The following is an 18,654-nucleotide window of genomic DNA, read 5'->3' on the forward strand; positions in this document are numbered from 1 at the left end:
AACGTTTTAAGCCTAATTAGTCCATGATTGAATATTAATTGCCAAATAAAAATGAAAGTGCTACAGTAATCAAATTCTCAAATTTCATCCCACTAAACACAGCCTAAAATGACCCTACTCAAGAACCTCAGCCTCCGAGGAACTGATGTCAGCAAATTGCCCTCCAACATTGGGGACCTCAAGTACTTGGAAACCCTGGACGTAAGAGAGACCAAGGTCTGTGTTCTGCCTCCATCTGTAGGTCAGCTAGAACGAATCAGATACATAGGCCTTGTTTAGATCACCTCTAAATTTTAAGTTTTTTTACTCTCTCTTTATCACATTAATTTTTGGACACATGTATGGAGCATTAAATATAGATAAAAAAAATAACTAATTGCACAGTTTGGTTGTAAATCACGAGACGAATCTTTTGAGCCTAGTTAGTCCATGATCGGACAAAATTTGTCAAATACAAACGAAACGTGCTACAATATCCAGATTGCAAAAATTTGCAATCTAAACAAGGCGATACTTGGCGGAAACCAGGGAAAAAGGACTGGAGACAATGGAATAAGGACGGCCCTGAAGGTGCCCAAAGAGATCAAGGGAATAGCAAAGACCCTGCACGTGTTGTCAGGGATTGATGTTTCTGAGGGATCAAATACTGCATCTGAACTTAATCATTTTACCGGACTCAGGAAATGTTAGCACACGGGATCACCAGCTCAGGTGAGTCGATCACTCACCAGTCTTGCCGACTACGGCCGAGCACGATCGAGGCTGTCCGACCACACACACTATGGCTAGATATAGAAGAAGAGGAAGAACAGAGTATACACATACAGTACAAGCACCAACAATGGCCAAAGCCTTATATAGGAGATGTCAAAACTGAAATCTCTTTGTTGAGTTGCAGTGGCAAACTATATATACAACTCTATTCATCTAGTCCTAGTACAGCGCACATGCTGCAACAGTAACTAGATAACACAGCAGGACTGACTTCTGCGCCTGTCCCTGCATGTGGTACAGTGTGGCAGGTGAGCCGTTCGGCGCCTGCCTCTACAGCGGCTACAGTACCACAACAGGGGGCCTTTTCGGCGTCGCTTTCCCTTGCTGTGTGTTCACACAAGAAAGTAGTAGATTATCTAGCAATTCTTTCCCTAATCCTACTGCTATCCCTTGTACCCTCTCCATGCCGATCATCTCCTTTAGCTCCGTGAGTCGAAGACGTCCGAGCGGCTTGGTGAGGACATCCGCGAGTTGCCGACCAGATTTGACGAACTCGATGACGACCTGCCCTCCATCGACACAATCCATGAGGAAGTGGAACCAATCGAAACTGGATTCTTCGCGAAACGGATTCTTCGCGAGGGCGATGGCGGGCTGGTTGTCCACCATCAGTGCTGGTGGGTGAGCTTCCGCATTGGTCAGCTTGCCCAGCAGCCGGCGCAGCCACACAACTTGGCACGCCGCTGTGGTCGCCGCTACGTACTCTGCCTCGCACGTAGATAGCGCCACCACCTTCTGTTTCAGCGACAGCCATAAAATTGGGGCCGACCCGAGGAAGACGAGCACACCAGAGGTGCTTCGTCGTCTGATGATGTCCCCCGCCATGTCTGCATCGCTGAACACAGTGAGCTGCAGCCTACTCCCGCTGGTCTTGGAAAAGATGATCCCTTGATCCATCGTCACCTTGACATAGCACAGTGGCCGCTTCACCGCAGCCCAGTGATCCTCTCTGAGATCCTCCATGAAGCGACTGACGTAGCCCACGGCGAACGCAATGTCCAGCCTCGTGTGGATTAGGTAGCGCAGACCATCGATGATGCTCTGGTAGAGTGTTGCATCCACCTTCGCCGTGGTGCTGGCCTTCGTCACCTTCAGTCGCTCCTCCATCGGAGTCACGCATGGCTTGCACTCAGCCATACCGCTCCACTCCAACAGCTTGAAGGCATATGTGCTCTAATCGAGCGTGAGTTCCTCCTTCTCCGGTCTCACCTTGATGCCGAGGTAGTAGGAAAGTGCGCCGAGATTGCTTATTCGAAAATGAGCCGCCATCTCGCGCTTGAAGCCGCTGATGTCCTCCATGCTCGCATCGGTGACGATCAAATTGTCCACATACACACCGACGACGAACTCCTCCTCCCCCGTCGCCGCGTGTAGAGCGCGTGCTCGGTTGCGCACCGCTGAAACCCAAGCTCGCCCAGCGTGGCGTCAAGCTTGGCGTTCCATGATCGTGGGGCCTACCGTAGCCCGTAGAGCGCCTTGCGTAGTCGGAGCACCCTGTGCTCCTCTCCCTTGATGGCGAAACCTGGAAGTTGCCTAACGAAGACCGTCTCTACTAGCTCGCCATTGAGGAAGGCTAATTTAACATTCAAGTGATGGACGCACCAGTCCTTTGCTGCTGCCAAGGCTAGTAGCAAACGGATCGACTCCATGCGGGCTACTGGCGTAAAGACCTCCTTGAAGTCTATGCCCTCACGCTGAACAAAGCCTCGAGCGACGAGGCGTGCCTTGTGCTTGACAATGGCACCGAGCTCGTCCCACTTGACCTTGTACATCCACTTCAGGCTGATTGAACAGCATCCTGGAGGTGGATCGACGAGCTGTCATGTCTCGTTTTCCTTGATCACCTTCATCTCCTCCAGCATCGCCTGTCGCCAGTTTTCATCGTGCTCGGCCAGCACGAACGTGGGTGGTTCCTCTACACTGACGAGCAGCAGCTCTTGGTCATTGAGCAGCCGACCAGCCAGTCCTAAGAGCCCTGTGCCGCCGACGATGTCGTCCAGCCTGTGGAACCATACCTCCTCATCTTCATGGAAGGCATCCATGAATTCAGTGATGTCACTTGGAGGTGAGGCGAACTCAATCCGTGTTGATGGAGCTCCCTGTTCCACTGAAGTGCTTGGCACAGCACCTGGAGTGCTCGGCACCCTGGTTGCAGTGCTCGGCACTACTTCTAGATAGCTCATCACTACTCCTGCAGTGCTTGGCACCACTGTAGGAGAGCTCAGCCTCAGTCTTGGAGTGGTCGCCACCACTTCAAGACCTCTTGGCTCCACCACGGGAGTGCTCGGCACCCATCCTGAAGTGGTCGTCGCCACTGTAGAGCCTCTCGGCGCCACTCCTAGCGTGCTTGGTATCCCTCTAGGAGTGCTCGTCACTCCTCCATGAGTGCTCGACATCCCTCCCAAAGTGCTTGGCACCGTCCTAGGAGTGCTCGGCTTTGTCGCTGGAGTGCTCGGCACCCCTTTCGGAGTGCTAGGCACCTCTTCCCTAGCGTCTCCACCATCGTGGATGACCAGGTGCTCGACGACGAAGGTGTTGGTAAAGCCGACAGCTTCCCCCATGCTCAGACTGCTCTAGTCCCAAGCCGTCATCTCGTCGAACATGATGTCGTGCGAGACAAGCACCTTGTCTTCGTGTGGGTCGTAGAGTCGGTACACCTTGGTACCCTCCACGTAGCCTAGGAACACCATCGGTGTGCTCCTATCCTCCAGCTTGGTGAGGTTCGACTTTGTCTTCCTGACGTGGTCGATGCAACCGAATGTCTGGAGGAAGGACACGCTCGGCTTACGCCCATACCAAGCTTCGAACGGCGTCTTTCCCGTCAGGGCCTTGGTTAGAGCGCGGTTGAGGATGAACACCGCTGTGGTCACTGCCTCACCCTAGAACCTTACTGGCATGCCTTTAGCCTTCATCATGGATCGAGCCATGCCGACCACCATTTGGTTCCGCCTCTTCACCACGCCATTCTGTTGTGACGAGTATGGCATGGTGTGGTGTCGCACCACACCCTGATCCATGCAGTACGCAACGAACTCCACCGAAGTGAATTCACCGCTGCGATCAGTCCTCAGCACATAGAGCTTGTTGCCGCTCTCGACCTCTGCGCGCATCTTGAACTTCTTGATCGTCGCCGCCGCTTCATCCTTGCTCCTCAGGAGTTGTAGCCACATGTAGCGACTGCAATTATCCACAAACAGGAGGAAGTACCACCGACCATCGTTTGTAGCTAACGTGATCGGCCCGTAGAGGTCACCGTGGATGAACTCGAGAGCGTCCTTTGTGCGATACTTGGCCTTCTTTGGGAACGGTAGCCAACTCTGCTTCTCGACCAGGCAGCTGTCACACAGCTCGCCTCCATGCTTGATGTGGGGTAGCCCTCGGACCATCTTCTCTAGCCGACCAAGCGCGTCGAAGCTGAGATGTCCGAATCGGGCATGCCACATCCATGATTCCTCGGTGTGCCTTACCGTTAGACACACTGGCTGCTCTACCTTCAGGTTGAGCAGTTCAAGGACCTCTTCACCTTGGTGAGAAGTCGCTGCTCCTGGTCCCTGATCCTAAGGACTCCGTCCTTGATCAGTACCTCGCTACCATGCTCATCCAACTGACTAATGCTGATGATGCCGGAACACAGCTACAGGATGTAATATACATCTATTAGCGCGCGGTGCTCCCCGTTCTGGCACCTGAAGATGATGGTGTCGCGCCCTTGGATAGCCACCCTTGAGCCGTCACCAAACTTCACCATACTAGTAACATCATCGTCGAGCTCGAAGAAGGATGCCTTGGAGTCCATCATATGGTTGCTAGCTCCAAAGTCCAGATACCACCGCTGCTCCTGATTGGCGCCCACATGTCCGAGGTGGACTTAGGTGCGTGGTTCATCAAGGTTGATAGCCTTTAGGGCCTTCCCAGGTCCTTCCACCGTCGTCACCTCTTCCTTCTCCTTGGCCTCAACATCGTGTAGTGCATAGAACGTCGCCATTAGGATAGTGGCCTCATCATTATCATCAGCTTGCGCCAGATGAGCCTCAGCCTTCTTCTTCTGCTTACGATTTGGGCACTCCTGTGCCCAATGTCCCATCTTCCCATAGTGCCGACAGACGTTGGGGTCGACCTCCCTCTTCTTCTCTAAAGAAGCCTTGCCGTGCGTTTGCCATCACCACCGCGGCTAGAGGAGGCTATCTTCCCGGAGTTCCTCCGAGTAGCTCACTCCTCTTCTGTCAGCAACAGTTTACCGCTGTCCTTTGTTGCTGTCGCCTGCTCTAGGCACTCATCCACCACCCATAGACAACCTGTCACATCCTCAATGGTGAGGGTGGACAAGTCCAGCATCATCTCTATGAAGAGAGCGATCTGAATGTACTTTGTCGGTATGGAGTGGAGGTACTTGAAGATTTCCTCCTCTTCATTGATGGTGATGCCGTGGATCTTTAGCTTGCTGATGAGCATCTACTGGTAGAGGGAGAAGTCCTCCACCATTTCACTATCCTTAAACTTGAGGTTGGCGTATTCCTATTTTAGAAGCTAGGTCGTCGCCTTTTTTGTGTAGTTAGAACCGACACGCATCGCCGTAATAACCTCCCACGCCTCTTTAGCTGAGCTCTTCGCCCCCAATGGCTCCCTGTACTCTGCCGGTACAGCAGCGAGGATAGTCTCTAATGGTGACATGTCATCTTCCTCATTACCGGTGCCCTTATCAACAGCATTCCAGAGCCGTTGGGCTCTAAGCTTAACCTTCATGGTCACTGACCACTCTCCATAGTTGGTGCGAGTCAGCGTCGGCCAACTGGTATCGCTGACCTCCCGCACCTTGCGAACAATGACCTCTAGTCGTGGCTAGGCAGCCACAGCAGTGCCACTACTGTTGCCCATCTCCGAACCATTCGTTATCGCCAGCGGTTAGTCTGGCGACGGTGCTTATATGGCTCTGATATCACTTGTTAGCCCATAGGATAACCGGCTCAGGTGAGTCGACCACTCACCAGTCTTGCCAACCATGGTCGAGCACGATCGAGGTTGTCTGACCACACACACTATGGTTAGAGCCACATACTCTGCCTTGCACATAGACATCGCCACTACCTTCTGTTTCAGCGACAGCCATAAGATTAGAGCCGACCCAAGGAAGACGAGCACGCCAGAGGTGCTCCACCATCCATCGATGTCCCCCGCCATGTCTACATCATTGAACATAGTGAGCTGCAGCCTACTCCCACCGGTCTTGGGAAAGACAATTTCCTGATCCATCGTCCCTTGACGTTGCGCAGCAGCCGCTTCACCATAGCCTAGTGATCCTCTTGAGGATCCTCCATGAAGCAGCTGACGTAGGCCATGGTGAACACAATGTCTGGTCTCGTGTGGACTAGATAGCATAGACCGCCAATGATGCTTTGGTACAGTGTTGCATCTACCTTCACTGCAGTACTGGCCTTTGTCAGCTTTAGCCGCTCCACCATCGGAGTCACGTACGGCTTGCACTCAGCCATGCCGCTCCGCTCCAATAGCTTTGAGGCGTACGCGCTCTTACCGAGCGTGAGCGTCTCCTTCCCCTATCTCACCTCGATGCCGAGGTAGTAGGAGAGCGTGCCGAGATCGCTCATTCGAAAATGAGCCGCCATCTCGCCCTTGAAGCTATCGATGTCCTCTGCACATGTGCCGGTGATGATCAAGTTGTTCACATACACACCAATGACGAGCTCCTCCTTCCCCATTGCCACGTGTAGAGTGCGTGCTCGGTTGCGCACCTCATGAACCCAAGCTCACCTAGCGTGGAATCAAGGTTGGTGTTCCACGCTCGTGGGGCCTGTCGCAGCCCATAGAGCGCCTTACGTAGTCAGAGCACCCTGTGCTCCGCTCCCTTGATGGCGAAACCTGGAAGTTGTCTGATGAAGACCGTCTCTGCCAGCTCGCCATTGAGGAAGGCCGATTTTATGTCTAGGTGATGGACGCGCTAGTCCTTTGCTGCTACCAAAGCTAGAAGCAATCGGACAGACTCTATGTGCGCTACCGGCGCAAAGACTTCCTTGAAGTTAATGCCCTCGCACTGGACAAAGCCTTAGGCGACGAGGCATGCCTTGTGCTTGACAATGGCGCTGTGCTCATTCCGCTTGACCTTATACACCCACTTAAGGCCGATTGGACGGCATCCTGGAGGTGGATCGATGAGCTCCCAAGTCTCATTTTCCTCAGTCACCTTAATATCCTCCAGCATCGCCCATCGTCAGTTTGCATCGCGCTCGGCCAGCGCGAACATGGGTGGTTCCTCTGCACTGATGAGAAGCAGCTCTGGGTCATTGAGCAGCCGACCCACCAGTCCTGAGAGCCCTGTGCCATGGACGATGCTGTCTAGCCTATGGAACCGCACCTCCTCACTATCGTGGAAGGCATCCACGAACTCAGTGATGTCGCTTGGAGGTGAGGCAAACTCGATTGGTGTCGATGGAGTTCCCTATTCTACTAGAGTGGTCTGCACGACACCTAGAGTGCTCAACCCCCCAGCTGCAGTGCTCGGCACTACTTCTGGACTACTCGTCACCCCTCTTAGAGTGTTCTGCACCACTGTAGGAGTGCTCAGCTCTAGTCTTAGAGTGGTCGGCACCACTACAAGACTTCTTGGCTCTGCTACGGGAGTGTTTGGCACCCATCCTGGAGTGGTCGACACCACTACAGGACCTCTCGGCATCACTCCTGGAGTGCTCGGCCCCCTCCTAGAGTGCTCGGCACCACCCCAGGAGTGCTCGGCTCTGCTGCTAGAGTGGTTGGCACCTCCTCTCCAGCATCTCCACCACCATGGATGACCAAGTACTCGACGATGAAGGTGTAGGTGAAGCAGCCAGCTTCCCTCGTGCCCAGACTATTCCAGTCCTAGGCCACCTTCTCATCGAACACGATATCGCGCGAGATAAGCACCTTGCCTCTGCATGGGTCATAGAGCCAGTATGCCTTGGTACCTTCTGCATAGCCTAGGACCATCATCAGTGTGCTCCTATCCTCCAGCTTGGTGAGGATTGGCTTCGTCTTCCTGACATGGTCGATGCAGTCGAATGTCCAGAGGAAGGACACGCTCGACTTGTGCCCATACCAAGCTTCGAATGGCGTCTTGCCCTTTAGGGCCTTGGTGGCCGTACGGTTGAGGATGAACACTACCGTGGTCACCGCCTCATCCCAGAACCTTGCCGACATGCTCTTGGCCTTCATCATGGATCGAGCCATGCCGACCACCGTCTGGTTTTGCCGCTCCACCACGCCATTCTATTGTGGTGAGTATGGCACGGTGTGGTGTTGCACCACACCCTAATCCGCGCAGCATGTAGCAAACTCCACCGAAGTGAATTCGCCATCACGATCAGTCCTTAGCACGCGCAGCTTTTTGCTGTTCTCCGCCTTCACGAGCGCCTTGAACTTCTTGATCGCCTTCGCCGCCTTGTCCTTGCTTGTTAGGAGTTGCAGCCACATATAGCGACTGCAATCATCCATGAGCAGGAGGAAGTACCACCGACCACCATTTATGGCTGGCGTGATTGGCCCGTAGAGATCACCATGGACGAGCTCGAGAGCATCCTCCGCACGATACTTGACCACCTTTGGGAACGACAGCCTCCTCTGCTTCCCAACCAGGCAGCTATCACACAGCTCGTCTCTGTGCTTGATGTGGGGCAGCCCTCGGACCATCTTCTCTAGCTGACCGAGCGCGTCGAAGCTGAGATGGTCGAACCGGGCATGCCATAGCCATGGCTCCTCGGTGTGCCATGCTGCTAGGCACATTGGCTGCTCCACCTTCAAGTCAAGTAGGTATAGCCGGTTTTGGGACCTCTTCACCTTGGCAAGAAGGCGATGCTCCCGGTCCCTAATCCTGAGGACGCCGTCCTTGATCAGTACCTCGCTAGCACGCTCATCCAGCTGGCCAATACTGATGATGCTTGAACACAGCTGTGGGATGAATATACATCCGTTAGCATGTGGTGCTCGCCGTTCTGGCACCTAAAGATGATGGTGCCGCATCCTCAGATTGTCACCCTAGAGCCGTCATCGAACTTCACCGTGTCGGTCACATCATCGTCGAGCTCGAAGAAGGCTCCATTGGAGCCTGCCATGTGGTTGTTGGCGCTGGAGTCCAGGTACCACCGCTGCTCCTGTCCGCCGCCCACACGTCTAAGGTGGACTTGGGCACGTTGTTCGTCGAGGTAGACAGCTTTCAGAGCCTTCCTAGGCTCTTTCATCGCCATCACCTCTCCCTTATCCTTGGCCTCAACGTCGTGCAGTGCACAAAACGTCGTCATCAGGAGAGTGGCCTCATCATCATTAGCCTGTGTTAGATGAGCCTCAGCCTTCTTCTCCTGCTTGCAATTTGGGCACTCCTTTACCCAATAGGCCATCTTCCAGTAGCGCCTGTAGGCGTTGGGGTCGACCTTCTTCTTCTTCTTCGAAGAAGACTTACCACGGCGCTTGCCATCGCCACCATGGCTGAAGGAGGCTTCCTTGGAGTTCCTCTGAGTAGCCCACTCCTCCTCTGTCAGCAGCAGCTTGCCGCTGTCCTTCATTGCGGTCGCCTGCTCCAGGCACTCGTCCACCGCCCACAACCGACCAGTAACATCATCAATGGTGAGGGTGGACAAATCCAGCATCATCTCTATAGAGAGAGCGATCTAGATGTACTTTACCGGTACGGAGTGGAGGTACCTGGAGATCGCCTCTTCTTCATCGATGGTGACGCCATGGCTCCTCAGCTTATTGATGAGCGTCTGCAGGCGGAGGGAGAAATCCTCCACCACCTCACCATCCTTGAACTTGAGGTTGGCGTACTCCTGCTTCAGTAGCTGGGCCGTCGCCTTCTTTGTGTGGTCGGAACCGACGCGCATCGCCGCAATGGCCTCCCACGCCTCCTTAGCAGAGCTCTTCGCCCCCAATGGCTCCCTGTACTCCGCTGGCACAGCAGCTAGGATGGCCTCCAACGCTGATATATCGTCTTCTTCGTTATCGGTGTCCTTGTCAACGGTATTTTAGAGCCGTCAGGCTCTGAGCTTGACCTTTATGGTCACCGACCACTCGTCATAGTTGGTGCGAGTCAATGTCGGCCAACTGGTGCCACTGACCTCCCGCACCGTGCGCACAACGAGCTCCTGTCGTGCCTAGGCAGCCACAGCAGCACCACTGCTGCCGTCCATCTCTAAACCGTCCATCATTACCAGCGGTTAGTCCGACGATGGCGCTGGTAAGGCTCCGATACCACTTGTTAGCCCCTAGATCTCTGATATGGGTGAGTCGACCACTCACCACCCATTGCCGACCACGCACTATCGTTGTCGACCACACACTATGGCTAGAGATAGAAGAAGGGAGGGAAAACAGAGCGCACACACACAGCACAAGCATCAGCGTTTGCCAGAGCTCTGCAGAGGAGATGGTAAAATTGAACTCGCTCGCTTTATTGAGTTGCAGTGGCAAACTATATATACAACTCTACCCATCTAATTCTAGTACACAGACATATCAAGTTGTCATGCTGATACAGTGACTAGATGTGACAGCAGGACTGACTTTGACGTCTGCCCCTGCTGTGGCTACTGTGTGATAGGTGAGCCATTTAGTGTCTGCCCCTGCACATGGAGCCCTTTTCAACACCGCCTGTCCCTGTCGTATGTTCATATAAGGGGAGCAGCAAGTTACTTAACAGATACAACAGCCATTCTTGAGAAGAACAAGTCTGATTGCCGGGGTGAGATCTTTGTGCCGTCTCGAGGGTTGGATTCTTTAGAGCTGCTCCGCATCTTCATACCGATCGCTTAACTTTTCAGAAGGGGAAATGTCGGCACTGAAAAGGCTTGAACTGCGTTTCAAAAGGTTGGAAGGTCGATGTAATCATGACCGTTGATGGCCAAGCAGGAGGGCCTACCAAGTTGATAATAGATGAACTGAAAAGATCCAAAGGTAGACACGTCCTAAATGTTCACGAATAATACGAGCGACTGAAATGCCAGCATACAGTGGCGTTTTATCGTTCATACAAAATAATTCGACCTCAGCAGTGTCATCGTACAGTAAAGGTGCTGTTCCTGTGTCATTTCTCTTGAACCAAAATCACGTCCAACTGTACGTTTTGTGTAACTTTTATTTTTAATGTCATGCTTTCAAATTTGTTAAATGATGTTGTAATTGTGTGTGGAATGAGACCTCACTTGATTTGTTTAAATATGTAACATTGCATTGGCATCAATGTACATTGTCACATGAAGTGCTGTGAGTTGATGTCTGTAATATCGTACTGGGAGATTGAGAGGACTTCGAATTACTAGGAAAGGTTTCTCTCTCTTTAATGCCCCGTTTGGCTCGCTGAATTTTGGCTAAAACTGGCTGAAAAACACTGTTCTGGCTAAATTATTGTGAGAGAAAAACATTGTTCCATCTGAAAAAAGAAGCCGAATAAGCCGGCTTCTGGGTAAGCCGAACGAGGCCATTAACTAGGTAGTGTGCCCGTGCGTTGCCACGGGACAGTAAAACTTCTCTACTAAAAACACACGGATCACACGATAAAATAACAATACCGTAAAATTAAATATCGATGTCAAAGTGATATTTGTTTATTGTTTCCTCACTTCGAAATACAAAGATAACTCTGTACCGTTAGCACCGTGCAACTTCACGATGGAACGTGCAAACTCAATCACTGCAATTTGCATGCCCAAGCAAATGGCAAGATATGGAATTCTCGCGCATATTTTGCAGCAAGAATTTTCCCTTGGACTTCTCTGTCTCCAAAACCTACTGGCACCAACACACCATCTGCACCCTGAGGTGCAAAAATTCGTTCAGATTTCTATATTGTGGGCTAGTGGCATGTCACGGGAGGGCATTCTATGCTTACCTTTAACGATTCCCATACTTTTTCATAGGCATTAGGAGTCTACAAATGCGACGGTATCCCAATTAGTCAGTTAATTCTCTAAGATATAGAAAAGAAGAATTGATAAGACATAAATAAAACTGACCTCTTCTGCTGTAGAATCTTCAAGATCACAAGAAGGAACCCAGTCCACCACAAGTTTCCTATCCAAAGCAACCAACGCATGCAAAAGAGCCTGACACAAGATGAAACAGATAAGGCCCACCAGTTTGGTTCAAAACTATATCTGTGTTATGAGATATAAAATAGTAATGGCACCTTGATAACAGATAGGTAGGAATCTGACAGGCCAGTATACTTTCCAACCATAGCAATCCTAACCTGAAAAAGGATTTTCATGCCATAATATCAAGCACTGGTTGTTATATATAAGCTAAGAGAGTCGATTCGGTATTGGAAACAGCAAGTATACTTTCCAACCATAGCAATCCTAACCTAAAAAGGATTTTCATGCCATAATGTCAAAGCACTGGTTGTTATATATAAGCTAAGAGAGTCGATTCGGTATTGGAAACAACAATTAAAATGATCAACAAACCAACCGGAGATTTCAATCTGTCACATCTGCTGGCTTTTTCTATCCATTGAGGCAATTGGGGTTCTCGAGCAATTTTAACCACACTGCACGCATGAAGAAATAATACATATAAGTATTCCTAGAAATGAAGCCAACTGGACGAGCTTATAATACTTTGGCCCACTGGCATACCACTGAAGGTCTAACACTTTCAAAATAGCTTCATGGGCCTTCTGGTCCTATAAAGAGAGAAGATTTCAGGTTAACCATGTCAAATGAGAATTTGGCAATCATGCATACAAATAATTTCATATGACATATTCTGAGCAACAAAGGGATGTGCCAAATGTTCTGACATCATGGAGATTAATGATATTTGGTATCTGCCAAATAAAATCAAAGTCAGCATTGCTGTTGCACGATGCAGACTTGATTTATTTTAAAAAACTCTTGAGCAGGCAACATTTTTACCGGAACATGACAAAATTGTGCGAGCTTCACTTTCACATGTTCTTCAAGTGGCTGCCAAAAGGCACAAAGCAAACCATTTATACAACCACCATCAGCATTGAAAGGTTTAGAGGAGGCACGGAATGAAAATACAGATGCAAGTTATGTAGTATACCCGTGTACTACGACACATGCCAAAATATCAGGCATGAGTCCAAGTGCCCAGCATAGCATAGGTGAGGAATACAAAGATTTTTGCCACAAGAATGACATGTGTATAGGATACTCCCAAGGGTGAAATAAGATAAGCGATACGTTCACAAAACATTTGGATTACTGCAGGTGGAAAATGACACATTCACAGAACTAATAATTACCATGCAGTATTTACCTTTGTCAAATGAGCAAATCATCAACAAAAATACAGTGAAGCCTATCTCCTATTGCCTTATGAACGAGTGGCAACGACCGTTGAATCATCTGAATAGACAAAACAATGTCCAACTTCAACTAACTGATCACTCAAGGAAGGACCTTTACCATCAACCAGTGAGCAACAGGTGTCCACGCCAAACTCGCCTTCTTCTCAACCACAGCCGGAATCATCCAAGATCTCATCTAAGCTCTTCCCACTGCTCCTCCTTTACATGGTTGAGTAATCATTGAAAATAGCATAGATAATGTACTCATATTTTCTCAAATATTTGAAGCCTGTTTATTCGTTCTTATATTCTTGGTCGACTGCAAGTTCCATAGCTTCTGAAGCCATTCATTTTCTTAATAAAAATCAAACAGAGATAAAAAAAATTGTCATAGGCTCATAGCCTTCACAAGTGTCCGCATGTGTGAGGCCTTGTATGCATGCAGCAACAATCCATAGCAAAATACACGCATAAGGCATGGACGTACCTTAGTGGCAGCGACAACCATTACGAGGCTGGTTGTGCGACGATGGAGAAGGGAGGAAGCACGCAATGATATGTGCCTAAAGAATAGAGAACATGACAGGAGATTAGGAACAAGTGTTCCAACTAAAACATAATCGTACTGAGGTATGTGCCTAAAGAATCCAATTGCAAGGTTTATGCTGAAACATTTTTTTTACACTTGTTCAGCGTTCTCCTTTTCTTAAGCAAGCAATTTTCACAGTGCGAGCCTGAACAGAAACTTCCTGCAGGAACAAAAACAACCCCTTTTTCTCTCGAACATGTTCAGCCTGAACAAACCTATTCCACACAGCGTTCTCCCCTTTTCTTTCACAGATTGGAAGCAGCACAGAATTATTGCACAAACTTTGTGACGAGAACAGAATAGACGAGACGTACGAATTTGAGTACCTTTGCCACAAACCAGCGACCAATCAGATTGAGACAGGAATAATCGAGGAGATTAGAAGAATTTGAGGGAAGAGGAATCGAGGCGGGTGAAGGCAGCTAGGAGCCCAGAAGGCAGAACTCACCTTGGCCGGCGCCTTGGCCTTGTCCTCCGCTGCCGCTGTCACCAATGCAGCTAGCAGCCCAGAATTTGTTCTTTTTAGTTATTACTAGGTAGTGTGCCCGTGCGTTGCTACGGGATAGCTAACATTTTATACTAAAAACACACGGATCGCATGATAAGATAACAATACTGTAAAAATTAAATATCAACGTTAAAGTTACAGTTAATCCAAAAAGCAAAGTTTGTGAAATTAACAGTCACGGAGAGCGCGGCGTCACAGGCTTACAAACTCTACTTTATAGACTGTGAAGTGCCACGGTTAGGGTAATTGGCTTCAATGGTCTTGTCCTTTTCTCCATCCCGCTTCATGATTGCAATTAAGGTATATGAAGCATGGATGTCATTAATTCAGAACTGAAATTATATATAGCTATATAAAATTGTATTGTCTTTGTTCTACTTTGTTTAAAAAAATATTATATACTCTCAGTTTAGTTTTCTAAGCACTAATAATGAAATCATTTAGATTTGTTCTGTTCAATTCAATAACCAAACAAAAATAGCGATAATTATTTAGCTGATTTAATCAAACCCTAATTATGATGTATTTTTATATAGCAGGTACCCTGCGCGTTGCCGCGGGTTAACAGCCAGTTAAATTGGTGCCGAGAATGCCTACCGAAAAATTAGGTGAACCAATCTTCTATTCAGTCCTATTCACTTTCTGTCAACAGTTCTACATGCTGTTGATGGAGGTTAGCATCCTGAAAGTTCCAACGTTTCAGGAAACAGTCTGAACACTATGACCAACAAACCACCAAGCGAAGAGTAGGCGGGAGTGAAAATAATCTTCAATTGTCGAATATGGACAGTATGGCACTCAGAATTCAGAAACACCTAGACTGACCATAGGCCGGCCTTCAGTGCTACGAGCAACGTGTGTGTTCACAATGGCGATGTGCGATGGCAGCGAGCGACAGAGGTGCGTGATGGGCGGCGATGTCAGCTCTTCAACGCATGTCCTCACGTGTGCTGTGGGCAATCGTGTCGGGCGAGTAGGGAGCGCGACGAGCCGCAAGCAGACGGGAGCAAAATTTTGTTATGAGATAATATAATATTGCACGACAACAATATATAATACAACACATGAAATGATTGAAAAAGGCAACATGGAGAGCTTCCTGACGGATACATTGAAAATAGTGGTCAAGCAAAATAGTTGCGCAAACAATGAACTTCTTCACTAAATAGCTTTACAATTCTTCAATTAATCAAATACATAAAAACCTACTGAAGAGCACCATTTTGTTCAATCCTATCGCATGGTATCATTCCCTGTCTAATTAATTCCCAATCAAAACTAAATTGTCCTTGCCTCACATTGACTGAATGAAGAAACTTACACACAAGACAGTAAGACAGAGCTGCAGGTCAACCATCGTGTAGTCAAGATGGATCCTTTTCACTTACTTTGGTTACAACTCCCATCTCCAAGTTCAGCTCCTTTTGAACTCATGTCGAAATAGCTGCCCGAGGTCCCTTCGATTTCGCAGGAGCCAGTTCATAATCAAGATCAACCATACCAACAACACCATCCCCACTTGCCACAGCACAAACCTTGTAGAGCCCTCCCAAAATACCCTCTTCAGAAACTGTTACTGAATGAACAAAAGCAGGGTGAAACATTGCCCTGCTCTAACAGAAGAGCTAACATTTTGCAATTCAGGTGATCCTGAAACTCAATAATGGATATTAAGTTGATTGTAGGAATTGGACGGTACTTTGAGATAAAAAAACAACACTGATACAACTTTGTCATAGATCAACAGAAACTTATATTTCTATGTAAAGCAGAAAGGTTAACCGACTTTTTGATGGACAATATAAGGGATCAATTATCCATGCTTAATGGAAATGTATAAGATTCAAGGAATTGCAAGGATATTTTATTACAAAGACAAATAAGAATATGGAGCAACATGTCACCTCCCCGCTGCTTGCTGAGCCGCGTCCACACAGCCTAGCGCTCGTCATCCAGCATGCTTGTTTCTGCTTGGCTGTTGCCGTTGTGATTTTTACTTAACAGAGCACGTTACTGCAGTGCAAAACAAAAACTTTCTGTTAACACATGAAGAAGCAGAAGAGCAGCATATGACTGCTATGAAGCAAACTATTCAATGCAAAAATACAATCCAGCCCTTGGATTGGTTCAGTAAACAAGTCTGGTAGAAACAATTCCAGCAAAAGAACTGATCCAAGTTTGTTTCACACAGATAATCCATGACACAAATATAGATTCTGTGGTAGAAACAATTCCCTAGCCATGCATTTAGCTTATTGCCTTCGATCCAAAAACTGGCACTGGTATCTTGACTTCCAGAAACTTATACACAATTACAAACAATTTCACTATAGTAAGGAAAGGTACCTCTGCAAATTGGATAAGATAAAACCCTTACACGTGCTCATCTGGATGGTTGAGAGATATGGCTCCACTCTAGAAGAAAATAGTAAGAAAATTTCAGCTCGTGACTGATAGCCAGGAGAATTGGTTCTAAACCTTCAGCAAATCAATGACAGTATCTACATGAGCAAAACTAAATGTGTAATTAGTTAGCCGATTATTATTGAGATGAGCATACCTGTAGTAAAGTTACAGAAATGCATTATGATAAATTTGATTACTCCTATACTTAGTTATCAAGAGATGTATCTTTCTAAAACAAAACATTCAGAACATGCCACTTCAGACTGCCTCTGCAGTTTGCTCTAATTCCTTATCCAGCCAGTCAACAGTTTAGCCTGAACAAAAATAATGATCATGTTCGCCTGAATGATAAAGATAAGGTTCCAAAAGAGTCTATTTTACCATTTTCAGTGAGCCGTTGTAGAAGTTCTGATTTGCTCTGAGACTGGTGGGCGTCGCCGCGTCGGGTGGGAGCCAAAGCCACCAGGCGGTTGACGTGATCCAGAGCCTGCAGATGTGGAGGACGCGGTTGTCTCAGAGGCCGAGAAATCAATCGAGGTACGGTGGGGACGCCCTCGCTATGCGGCAACAGATGCTGGAACTTGTGGTCCTCCTTGGCCCATGGACACCAGCATGTCCAGTGCTGGCGAGGAGAGAGGGCCTGTCCGCCGCATGCCCGCGCCCGCGCCTCTGTTCACCGTGGCTGCCTCGCGCGGCTGCTTCGACGCTGGAGTAGGGGTCACCACGCCCGCACCGAGGCAAGGATAGGGGCGCCCGTGCCCGCGCTGCCACTCGCGTCGTGGTCTCCCGCCAGGCCATGGCCTCGCCGGCTATCCACGGCGAGGCTATCGGTGATTGCGGTGATCCTGGGTGGGGTGGACGCGCAGCACCACCTCACCGGCGGCCGCCTCCGCGGCGCACACCGCTGAAGGGAGCAGGGGCCCGACGCGACCGGCTAGGCACGTCAGCGGGCATCCACGGATCGCACGAGGAAGGGAGCAGGCGCCGCGATCAACATGGTGCGCGGTCTTGTTTCCTACTGGGCGATCACGGGATCAATGTGGGCCTGGCGGCGCGTGCTCAACGCCGCGGGGAGGAGAGGAGCCGCGATCAACGCCGCGGGATGAGGTCCCACCTGGCGGCGCGACATATAGGCATCGCCTCGCGGGATCGCACGGTGAACGGTGAAGTTACTGTCGCACGGGGATAGCAGGCGTGGGACCGACGAACCAAAACAAATATCGTATAAAAAATATTCACTTTATTCTTTTTAGTTGTAGGAGCTATTGTAGTGTGCAGGAGAAGAGACAAACTCTCTTATGCTTTTGAGAGAAAAAAAATAGCTCAGATGGTGAATTGCATCTCGTGCGTATGTGAAACATTCCCTGTGATACAAGATCTGATGCTACCATTTCATATGCAGAATTTCTGGTTGAGATCGCTTTGGAGATCGACAACTCAGCAGATGCTGACATGATCATATAAGGAGTAGGCTGGGGCAAGATTGTAAAATATTGATTCTGTCATACAATCCATGCCAAACCCTTCACAGCAGCGAGAGATCGTGTTTTTGGAAGTTATGCATCATGGGCAAAAAAAAGAAAAGGGTTATTTTGATCGGTACCATTACAATTCTCATGAGTTTGAGATTAACCATTAAAATTCGTCTATTTTGAGATCTATCATTATAACTCATCGTTTTACTGAGTTTCGTCATTTTCTACGTCTTCCAACTGCTTGGGCCCACTGGCAATCGTATGCGCACTGTGCTATTTTCTGTATGGACGATTTTGCCCCCGTCCGAAGATGAAAGAGGCCTGCGCTGCGCCCGTGGCCCCATCTCTTAGTCCCTTCTCCTCCTCGCGCTCACTCTGTCTCTCATGCGTCCTCTCGACGCGGCGACGACGGGTGAACCCTAACCCTAGCCGCCAGCGTCCTGGAGCCCGCGCCCGCGCCCGAGTCAACTGCCGTCGTCGGCGTCCTGGAGCCGGAGCCCGCGCCCGAGTCAGCCGCCGCCGGCGGCCAACTCCACTGCCGCCCGCACCCGAGCTGTACTCCCATGGCCCCATCTCTTGGTCTGTAGGCTCTGCTCCGTGGCTGCGCCTA

General features: G+C 49.4%; 1 protein-coding gene and 1 long non-coding RNA gene across 4 annotated transcripts; both read right to left on the bottom strand.

Moving 5' to 3' along the window:
- Positions 1 to 933: 933 nt before the first annotated feature.
- Positions 934 to 1,737, bottom strand: LOC136469165 (secreted RxLR effector protein 161-like). The gene is made up of 2 exons (XM_066467471.1): positions 1,254 to 1,737; positions 934 to 950 (listed from the first exon to the last, which is right to left on the bottom strand). Exons 1-2 carry the CDS (start codon positions 1,735 to 1,737, stop codon positions 934 to 936), a joined length of 501 nt encoding a protein of 166 aa, XP_066323568.1.
- A 13,571-nt stretch (positions 1,738 to 15,308) lies between these two features.
- LOC136472246 (uncharacterized) lies at positions 15,309 to 17,970 on the bottom strand. Of its 3 annotated transcripts, XR_010762301.1 has the most exons (4): positions 16,951 to 17,970; positions 16,510 to 16,578; positions 16,068 to 16,176; positions 15,309 to 15,739 (listed from the first exon to the last, which is right to left on the bottom strand). It is a non-coding gene; the product is annotated as an uncharacterized lncRNA (long non-coding RNA). The 3 variants fall into 3 exon arrangements; XR_010762300.1 differs by having other exon boundaries at positions 15,309 to 16,176; XR_010762302.1 differs by having other exon boundaries at positions 15,309 to 16,176; positions 16,510 to 16,883.
- Positions 17,971 to 18,654: the final 684 nt, after the last annotated feature.

The sequence above is a fragment of the Miscanthus floridulus genome, chromosome 8, assembly GCF_019320115.1.
Source record: "Miscanthus floridulus cultivar M001 chromosome 8, ASM1932011v1, whole genome shotgun sequence".
NCBI lineage: Eukaryota > Viridiplantae > Streptophyta > Magnoliopsida > Poales > Poaceae > Miscanthus > Miscanthus floridulus.

Bases quoted from the DNA above. Each gene is read 5' to 3' on its own strand.
- LOC136469165 (XM_066467471.1), bottom strand. From the start codon at position 1,737: ATGGAGGATCTCAGAGAGGATCACTGGGCTGCGGTGAAGCGGCCACTG.